General features: G+C 37.1%; 1 protein-coding gene across 1 annotated transcript in view; it reads left to right on the forward strand.

The window, feature by feature from the left end:
- The window catches only part of NUP88 (nucleoporin 88), a 74,182-nt gene that overhangs the window by 2,740 nt on the left and 60,308 nt on the right, over window positions 1-11,134 (forward strand). Inside the window, exons 2-3 of the mRNA XM_077165819.1 lie at window positions 9,392-9,561; window positions 10,816-10,941. Coding sequence (XP_077021934.1) covers window positions 9,392-9,561; window positions 10,816-10,941 — 296 coding nt within the window. The remainder of the gene's footprint in view (window positions 1-9,391; window positions 9,562-10,815; window positions 10,942-11,134) is intronic.

Genomic DNA, 11,134 nt, shown 5'->3' on the forward strand with positions numbered 1-11,134 from the left:
ATGTTGCCATGAACATGAGTGTTCAAATATCTATTGAATTCCTGCTTTCAGTTCTTTTGGGTATATGTCTAGAAATGGGGTTGCTAGTCATATGGTCATTCAATACTGAACTTTCGCAGAAACCACCGAACAAACTAATTTCCACAATAGCTGTATCATTTTATATTCCCACCAACTGTGTACAAGCATTCCTATTTCTCCATGTCCTCACCTGCACTTGTTATTTTCTGTTTTTTTTTCTTAACAGCCGTTCCAGTGGGTGTCAGGTTTTATTGTGTTGTTTTTTTTTTTTATTAATTAAAAAATTTTTTTAAAAATACCAAAAAACACCAAACGCAAACATTTGTAATTTTTGGTCATTCCTTTCTACATATATAATCAGTAATTCACAGTATCATCACATAGTTGCATATTCATCATCATGATCATTTCTTGAAACATTTGCATCTATTCAGAAAAAGAAATAAAAAGAAAACAGAAAAAAATTCATACATACCATACCCCCCACCCCTCCCCTTCACCGATCACCAGCATTTCACTCTAAATTTTTTATTGTGGTTTTGATTTGCATTTCTCTAATGGTTAATGATGTTATTGACCATTTGTATGTCATTTTTTGAGAAATGGCTATTCAAGTCCTCTGCCTATTTTTTTGTGGGGGGAAGGGGGAAGCCATACATAGGTTGGGTATCAAACTCGGGTTTCCTGCCATAGCAGGTAAGCATTCTACTGGGTTGTTTGTCTTTTGTTGAGTTGTTTTAATTTGTTTTTGATGAGTGAGCAGAATGTGAAAGTGGAATTAGCTAGTATTTCAAATTTGCTAAGATCAAACATTGTTTTATGGAAATGTTTATTTTAAACTTATTCTATTCTTTTAAAGATTCTCTAAAAATTTGGCACCCATTCTAATTATTACTTCTGTGTGCTAGTCCCCAATTCCTGCTGATGACAAGTGATATGAATTTAACAAGATGCTAGTAATGTTTCTGCAATTTTGAAAACAAGTCAAGGATCTATAATTTACTTACTGTAAAATTTAAGTTAGTGAAAGTGATTATCAGATGTATAGCACACAATATTCCCATTGTACCTTATACTGCTATGCAGCTTATGACACACTTTTAATGATTCATAATTGTTTACTTATCATTGTCTGTGTTTTCTAGACTGTAACCGCCATAAGGGCTGTATTCACCTTACTGATTTTTGTATCTCCAGCTCTTCACAAAGTACCTGGAATTCACAAACTCTCAGTAAATATTGGTTACTGTCTGAGTGACTCCCAATCCTCCAATATCTTAAAAGCTCAGAGATAGGCAAGAAAGCAGCTTGGCATGAGTTGTAACTTTACATGTTTTTAAAAAAACATGAATTGTGACTGTAAAAACAATAGAAACTCAGTAAATACTGTGCCTATCACAGATGATCTAATGTGATTGAATTGTATGTATAGCAGAAAAAAGTTGGTCTCTGCTTTGATATAGAGTGTCAAAGTCAAGTAGAAAGAAGATGGAAGTTGGGCATAGGGAAAAGAAGGAAAAAACCGCTGATAGGAGAAAAAGACAATTGAAATTAGCAAAGAGAACCTAAAACAAACAAATGAAAATAACAGGCTTACAGACATCAGTTAACAATATAACTCCCATATTCAGACCAGCCTTGTCTATAAGGGTTTTGGTTTAAGGGTCACCCTCTATACCTAAAAGTGAACATTGTCAATCTCATGGTTTATTACTAAAGGTAGAAAGCAGAAGACAAATTAATGGTGATCTGAGATGATCATAAGAGAAGAAATAGGAAGTACAAATAGAAAAAGAATTTTTTGAGGGCAGATTATACTGGGAAAAACAGCATATCAAAACCCCATGAAGGGGGATCCAAGATGGCGTCTTAGTAAGGTACATGCGTCTTAGTTCCTCCGACTCCCAATCAACTAATAGGTGAACAGAAACAGTACAAAACAACTCCCGGGGCTACAGCAGGGAATGGACACACAGCGTAACCAAGTCTGGGCTGGCTAGTCTGACTGCGTAACTCAGCTGCGGGCTGGCTGAGAGACTCGGAGAGACAAGCTTCCCAGCCAAGGCGGCCGGCGCCACACTTTTGCGGGCGGCTTCGAGTCCGCGACTACAAGTCTCGGATCAGAGGGCTATCCAAAGTCTGAGCTGGCAAGTCTGATTGCGAGACTTGGCTGCGGCGAGACCCCCGAGCGGCCGCAGCTGCGGCGGTCCGAGCTAATCCCTCCCTCCTTCCCGGGCCGGCTGAGAGTATCGGAGAAGTAAGTTCCCCAAGCCGAGGCAGGCGGCGCCCTTCTTTTGTGGGCGGCTTCGAGTCTCGGCTTTAAGTCCGGGGCTACGAGTCCCGGATCAGAGGGCTATCCAAAGTCTGGGCTGGCTAGACTGACTGCGAGACTCGGCTGCAGTGAGACCCCCGAGCGGCGTGCGATCTCCCGATCAGCGGCAGCTGCGGTGGTCCGAGCTACTCCCTCACCCCTTTCCGGGCCGGCTGAGAGTATTGGAGAAGCAAGTTTCCCAAGCCGAGGCAGGTGGCACCCCTCTTTTGCGGGCGGCTTTGAGTCTCTGCTTCGAGTCCGCGGATACGAGTCTCAGATAGGAGGGCTATCCAAGCCGCGGAAGCCCCCCCCCCACAGGAGGCTTCCTGGTCCGGTGGGGAATCCCCCAGGCCCGCTGCGGCCCGCAACCAGCCACAGGGTCCCCTCAAGCCGCGGCAGCTGACGCCCCCACCACGCGCGGCCCCTGAACCAACGGAGAGATTTGGATCCGAAAGCCCCAGGCCACGGAGATCGGTGACTGGGGGAGACCCATTCCAAACACTTGAGACAAACGTGTGCCACGTGCGCCACGTACTGGGCAAGATAAGAAAAACAGATCCCAGAGATTTCACAGAAAAATCTTACAACCTTGCTGGGTCCAACACCCAGAGAAATCTGAATAAATGCCCAGACGCCAGCAGCAGAAGATAACTGTCCACGCTCAAAAGATTGAGAATATGGCCCAGTCAAAGGAACAAACCAATAACTCAAATGAGACACAAGAGCTGAGACAACTAATCCTGAATATACGAACAGAAATGGAAAACCTCTTCAAAAATGAAATCGATAAATTGAGGGAGGACATGAAGAGGACATGGGCTGAACATAAAGAAGAAATAGAAAAACTGAAAAAACAAATCGCAGAACTTATGGAAGTGAAGGATAAAGTAGCAAACATAGAAAAAATAATGGATAGTTACAATGATAGATTTAAAGAGACAGAAGATAGAATTAGTGATTTGGAGGATGGAACATCTGAATTCCAAAAAGAAACAGAAACTATAGGGAAAAGAATGGAGAAATTTGAACAGGGTATCAGGGAACTCAAGGACAATATGAACCGCACAAATATACGTGTTGTGGGTGTCCCAGAAGGAGAAGAGAAGGGAAAAGGAGGAGAAAAACTAATGGAAGAAATTTTCACTGAAAATTTCCCAACTCTTATGAAAGACCTAAAATTACAGATCCAAGAAGTGCAGCGCACCCCAAAGAGATTAGACCCAAATAGGCGTTCTCCAAGACACTTACGAGTTAGAATGTCAGAGGTCAATGAGAAAGAGAGGATCTTGAAAGCAGCAAGAGAAAAACAATCCATCACATACAAGGGAAACCCAATAAGACTATGTGTAGATTTCTCAGCAGAAACCATGGAAGCTAGAAGACAGTGGGATGATATATTTAAAATACTAAAAGAGAAAAACTGCCAACCAAGACTCCTATATCCAGCAAAATTATCCTTCAAAAATGAGGGAGAAATTAAAACATTCTCAGACAAAAAGTCACTGAAAGAATTCGTGACCAAGAGACCAGCTCTGCAAGAAATACTAAAGGGAGCATTAGAGTCAGATACAAAAAGACAGAAGAGAGAGATATGGAAAAGAGTGTAGAAAGAAGGAAAATCAGATATGATATATATAATACAAAAGGCAAAATGTTAGAGGAAAATATTATCCAAACAGTAATAACACTAAATGTCAATGGACTGAATTCCCCAATCAAAAGACATAGATTGGCAGAATGGATTAAAAAACAGGATCCTTCTATATGCTGTCTACAGGAAACACATCTTAGACCCAAAGATAAACATAGGTTGAAAGTGAAAGGTTGGGAAAAGATATTTCATGCAAATAACAACCAGAAAAGAGCAGGAGTGGCTATACTAATATCCAACAAATTAGACTTCAAATGTAAAGCAGTTAAAAGAGACAAAGAAGGACACTATATACTAATAAAAGGAACAATTAAACAAGAAGACATAACAATCATAAATATTTACGCACCGAACCAGAATGCCCCAAAATACGTGAGGAATACACTGCAAACACTGAAAAGGGAAATAGACTCATATACTATAATAGTTGGAGACTTAAACTCACCACTCTCATCAAGGGACAGAACATCTAGACAGAAGATCAACAAAGAAATAGAGAATCTGAATATTACTATAAATGAACTAGACTTAATAGACATTTATAGGACATTACATCCCACAACAGCAGGATACACCTTTTTCTCAAGTGCTCATGGATCATTCTCAAAAATAGACCATATGCTGGGTCACAAAGCAAGTCTTAACAAATTTAAAAAGATTGAAATCTTACACAACACTTTCTCGGACCATAAAGGAATGATGTTGGAAATCAATAATAGGCAGAGTGCCAGAAAATTCACAAATACGTGGAGGCTCAACAACACACTCCTAAACAACGAGTGGGTCAAAGAAGAAATTGCTAGAGAAATTAGCAAATACCTCGAGGCGAATGAAAATGAAAACACAACATATCAAAACTTATGGGACGCAGCAAAGGCAGTGCTCAGAGGGAAATTTATTGCTATAAATGCCTATATCAGAAAAGAAGAAAAGGCAAAAATGCAGGAATTAACTGTTCAATTGGAAGAACTGGAGAAAGAACAGCAAGCTAACCCCAAAGCAAGCAAAAGGAAAGAAATAACAAAGATTAGAGCACAAATAAATGAAATTGAAAACATGAAAACAATAAAAATCAATAAGACCAGAAGTTGGTTCTATGAGAAAATCAACAAGATTGATGGGCCCTTAGCAAGATTGACAAAAAGAAGAAGAGAGAGGATGCAAATAAATAAGATCAGAAATGGAAGAGGAGACATAACTACTGACCTCACAGAAATAAAGGAGGTAATAACAGGATATTATGAACAACTTTACGCTAATAAATACAACAATTTAGAGGAAATGGACGGGTTCCTGGAAAGACATGAACAACCAACTTTGACTCAAGAAGAGATAGATGATCTCAACAAACCAATCACAAGTAAAGAAATCGAAGCAGTCATTCAAAAGCTTCCTAAAAAGAAAAGTCCAGGACCAGGCGGCTTCACATGTGAATTCTACCAAACATTCCAGAAAGAATTAGTACCAATTCTCCTCAAACTCTTCAAAAAAATCGAAGTGGAGGGAAAACTACCTAACTCATTCTATGAAGCCAACATTACCCTCATACCAAAACCAGGCAAAGATATTACAAGAAAAGAAAACTACAGGCCGATCTCTCTAATGAATATTGATGCAAAAATCCTCAATAAAATTCTAGCAAATCGTATCCAACAACACATTAAAAGAATTATTCATCATGACCAAGTAGGATTCATCCCAGGTATGCAAGGATGGTTCAACATAAGAAAATCAATTAATGTAATACACCATATCAACAAATTAAAGCAGAAAAATCACATGATCATCTCAATTGATGCAGAGAAGGCATTTGACAAGATTCAACATCCTTTCCTGTTGAAAACACTTCAAAGGATAGGAATACAAGGGAACTTCCTTAAAATGATAGAGGGAATATATGAAAAACCCACAGCTAATATCATCCTTAATGGGGAAAAATTGAAAACGTTCCCCCTAAGATCAGGAACAAGACAAGGATGTCCACTATCACCACTATTATTCAACATTGTGTTGGAGGTTCTAGCCAGAGCAATTAGACAAGAAAAAGAAATACAAGGCATCAAAATTGGAAAGGAAGAAGTAAAACTATCACTGTTTGCAGACGATATGATACTATACGTCGAAAACCCGGAAAAATCCACAACAAAACTACTAGAGCTAATAAATGAGTACAGCAAAGTAGCAACATTCAAAAATCTGTAGCATTTCTATACACTAGCAATGAGCAAGCGGAGGGGGAAATCAAGAAACGAATCCCATTTACAATTGCAACTAAAAGAATAAAATACCTAGGAATAAATTTAACTAAAGAGACAAAAGACCTATACAAAGAAAACTACAAAAAACTGCTAAAAGAAATCACAGAAGACCTAACCAGATGGAAGGGCATACCGTGTTCATGGATTGGAAGACTAAATATAGTTAAGATGTCAATCCTACCTAAATTGATTTACAGATTCAATGCAATACCAATCAAAATCCCAACAACTTATTTTTCAGAAATAGAAAAACCAATAAGCAAATTTATCTGGAAGGGCAGGGTGCCCCGAATTGCTAAAAACATCTTGAGGAAAAAAAACGAAGCTGGAGGTCTTGCGCTGCCAGACTTTAAGGCATATTATGAAGCCACAGTGGTCAAAACAGCATGGTATTGGCATAAAGATAGATATATCGACCAATGGAATCGAATAGAGTGCTCAGATATAGACCCTCTCATCTATGGTCATTTGATCTTTGATAAGGGAGTCAAGCCAACTCACCTGGGACAGAACAGTCTCTTCAATAAATGGTGCCTAGAGAGCTGGATATCCATATGCAAAAGAATGAAAGAAGACCCATATCTCACACCCTATACAAAAGTTAACTCAAAATGGATCAAAGATCTAAACATTAGGTCTAAGACCATAGAACAGTTAGAGGAAAATGTAGGGAGATATCTTATGAATCTTACAATTGGAGGCGGTTTTATGGACCTTACACCTAAAGCAAGAGCACTGAAGAAGGAAATAAATAAATGGGAACTCCTCAAAATTAAACACTTTTGTGCATCAAAGAACTTCATCAAGAAAGTAGAAAGACAGCCTACACAATGGGAATCAATATTTGGAAACGACATATCAGATAAAGGTCTAGTATCCAGAATTTATAATGAGATTGTTCAACTCAACAACAAAAAGATAGCCAACCCAATTACAAAATGGGAAAAAGACTTGAATAGACACCTCTCAGAGGAGGAAATACAAATGGCCAAAAGACACATGAAGAGATGCTCAATGTCCCTGGCCATTAGAAAAATGCAAATCAAAACCACAATGAGATATCATCTCACACCCACCAGAATGGCCATTATCAACAAAACAGAAAATGACAAGTGCTGGAGAGGATGCGGAGAAAGAGGCACACTTATCCACTGTTGGTGGGAATGTCAAATGGTGCAACCACTGTGGAAAGCAGTTTGGCGGTTCCTCAAAAAGCTGAATATAGAATTGCCATACGACCCAGCAATACCATTGCTGGGAATCTACTCAAAGGACTTAAGGGCAAAGACACAAACAGACATTTGCACACCAATGTTTATAGCAGCGTTATTTACAATTGCAAAGAGATGGAAACAGCCAAAATGTCCATCAACAGACGAGTGGCTAAACAAACTGTGGTATATACGTACGATGGAATATTATGCAGCGTTAAGACAGGATAAACTTATGAAGCATGTAATAACATGGATGGACCTAGAAAACATTATGCTGAGTGAGTCTAGCCAAAAGCTAAAAGACAAATACTGTATGGTCCCAATGATGTGAATCGACACTCGAGAATAAACTTGGAATATGTCATTGGTAACAGAGTTCAGCAGGAGTTAGAAACAGGGTAAGATAATGGGTAATCGGAGCTGATGGAATACAGACGGTGCAATAGGACTAGATACAAAAACTCAAAAATGGACAGTACAATAATACCTAATTGTAAAGTAATCATGTTAAAATACTGAACGAAGCTGCATCCGAGCTATAGGTTTTTGTTTTGTTTTGTTTTGTTTGTTTTGTTCTTATTATTATTACTTTTATTTTTTTTCTCTATATTAACATTCTATATCTTTTTCTGTTATAATGCTAGTTCTTCTAAACCGATGCAAATGTACTAAGAAACGATGATCATGCATCTATGTGATGATGTTAAGAATTACTGATTGCATATGTAGAATGGTATGACGTCTAAAAAAAAAAATGGTCAGCACAATACTGCCTAATTGTAATGTAATTATCTTGGAACGCTGAATGAAGCTGCATCTGATCTATAGTTTTTTGTTTGTTTGTTTTTTTTCTCTTATATATTTTTGTACTTTTTATTTTTATTTGTGTTTTCTCTCTGTGTTATCACTTTATTTCTTTTTCTGTTGTAGTGCTATTTCTTTCTCTAAATCGATGCATATGTACTGAGAAATGATGACCATACACCTATGTGATGATATTAAGAATTACTGATTGCATATGTAGAATGGATTGATTTCTATTGTTGTGTTAGTTAATTTTTTTAATTAATAAAAAAAAAACCCATGAAAATATCAGTTCATTTTAACTCTGCCTAAGTAAAGCAACGTTCTGCTTGCTACAGAAACTTTTGAAGATTCTCTATCTTATTGTACTATTTATACTGTAATATAGCAATTAATATTTAATACTTCTCAGTTCCTAATTTGTTCACTAAACATATAATGAGAATTGTCAGTGTGCCAGATATTATGCTAAAGCTACAGAGAGGTAAAATACAGATCTTCCTCTCAAGTAATTCATAGTCAGCTGGGTGGGATGAGCAAATAAAAGGACAGTTAGTTGCATGGTGATAAGAACTATAATAGAATTATGCAGAGTGTGCTATATAGAGAAGTTCAGAAAAGGTGCCCTTAAGCAGATCACAGATGTTTTCTTGGAGTGAAAGTGCATAGAAGCTGCATCTCCAAGAATATGTAAGTCTCAGTAGTCTTAGAAAAGAAAATATGAGGACATTCCAGGAAGAGGAACATTATGTACAGAGACACACAGAAGCATAACAAAGTGTGATGATTTCCCAGAAATACAAGTTAATCTGATTTGAGTGTAAAGTACTAGTGGGGAAATGGTAGAGAGTAGGGATTGGAGTAGTAGGCTGGAATTTGATCATAGAAAGGAAAATAATGTGTAGTATTCTCTTTATCAAGATATGGAAATCTCATGCACTCTGTATTAACATTTCAGTCTAAATGCTGAGAACTATTTCATCAGCTAGTGGGCCAAATGCGGTGTTAGTATTTATGTATAATATTTCATTATTCTCCAGTTATAGAAAATTAAAGCTTTAATATGCTTTCAAGTAACTGCCTCATATTTACATTAAAACTAGCTATTTTGACCAGTTTGCTTTAATTCCAGAGATTGCTTTGCATAAATCCACCTCTGTTTGAAATCTATCAAGTCTTATTAAGTCCAACGCAACATCATGTAGCACTTATAGGAATAAAAGGACTTACGGTATTAGAATTACCTAAAAGATGGGGGAAGAATTCTGAATTTGAAGGAGGAAAATCAACAGTGAATTGTAGGTAAGTTGTATTTCTATTTAATGTTTATCTGTACAACTTGTAATACATGCACAAATGTTTAATATGCTACTATTAAAACAGAGTATTCAGATGGTCTGCAGACTGACCACTTATATTAATGTTTATAGTATATGTGTGATTGTACTTTTATTCAGGATGAATTATCACATTGATATCTAGTTGGAATTCAGGCCATTCTTTTAACTGGATAGAAAAAAGAATTGTTTTAAAAGCAATTATTGTCTATGAGCCAGAATTTGCTCTGAAGTTTTTCTAGATTTTATTCTTTTATTGTCTTTTTCAATAAACCCAGAAAAGTGAAAGCCTGAAGATCAACTGGAAGAAACATAAGATAGAAACCCAGCCTCAAGTTTAGCTCCGCATCTTATAGGTTGGGTCTCCCTGTTTCTTTTCTCAATTCCAGTTTCCTCTTGTCCAAAATAGGAAAGATAATATCTGCTTACATATTTTCCACACAAGGTTGTTGAAAGTATCAAATAAGATACTTTGTCTATATTATGCAATAGAAAATATTTCAATTTTAATTCTGTGAAAATTTAAGATTATTTATTATTTATTATTATTCAGAGCATCTAGCTGGGATTTGATAGATGCTTTGAATACTATCTTAGCAAGATTCAAATTTTTTTTCTTATTCATTGAACGTTTTTTTTTAATTGTGAAAAATAACATATACAAAAAAATATTAAATTTCAAAGTACACAGCAACAGTTAATTATAGAGCAGATTTCAGAGTTTGGTATGGATTATAGTTCACAATTTTACGTTTTCCTTCTGGCTGCTCCAAGACAACTGGAGACTAAAAGAAATATCAGTATAATGATTCAACAGTCACAGTCATTTGTTAAATCCTATCTTCTCTATAATAACTCCACCTTCTCCTTTGATCTTTTTCCCAATGTTTAGGGGTATTTGGGCTATGCCCATTCTAACTTTGTCATGTTGGAAAGAGCTATCAATACTATGGGATGGGGGATGGAAATAGTTGATGTTCTGGTGAGGCTGGCCTCTCTGGGTTTTAGGACTTATCTTGACCAGGAACCCATCTGGAGTTTGTAGGTTTCTGGAAAGTAGTCATAATGCATGGAACCTTTGCGAAAAAGAATTTTTGTAGGGAAGAGAAATAAATTTAAAGGAAAGAATAGCAAAGAGTACTAAACTAGATTTTTTTTGTTACATGGTTTTTTCATCCAAATTCTATAAAATGTTTTGGGAAATTGTTGTCTATTTTAGTACCACTCCAGTTGCTGAGAGATTTTTCACCAGTTCTGCCTCTCTGACTCTAAAGCATGCTGCCTGGTATCCAAGTGAAATGCTGGATCCCCACATAGTGCTATTAACATCAGACAATGTAATAAGGTAAATTTTATTTGTTTCTCTCATACCTTTGTGAGTGGGAGGGCGCTGCTCCTGGTTGCCAGTTAACACCTTAAGATATCACCAAATCAGTCCTTGAAAGTTGGAATGCTTTTCTCTGATGGCTGTTCTAACCCATTCTTAGATTGTCTCTACTTTATTGAAACTGGCCTTTGATGCATGAAAGTTTATAATT

Source organism: Tamandua tetradactyla, chromosome 6, assembly GCF_023851605.1.
Source record: "Tamandua tetradactyla isolate mTamTet1 chromosome 6, mTamTet1.pri, whole genome shotgun sequence".
Lineage (NCBI taxonomy): Eukaryota > Metazoa > Chordata > Mammalia > Pilosa > Myrmecophagidae > Tamandua > Tamandua tetradactyla.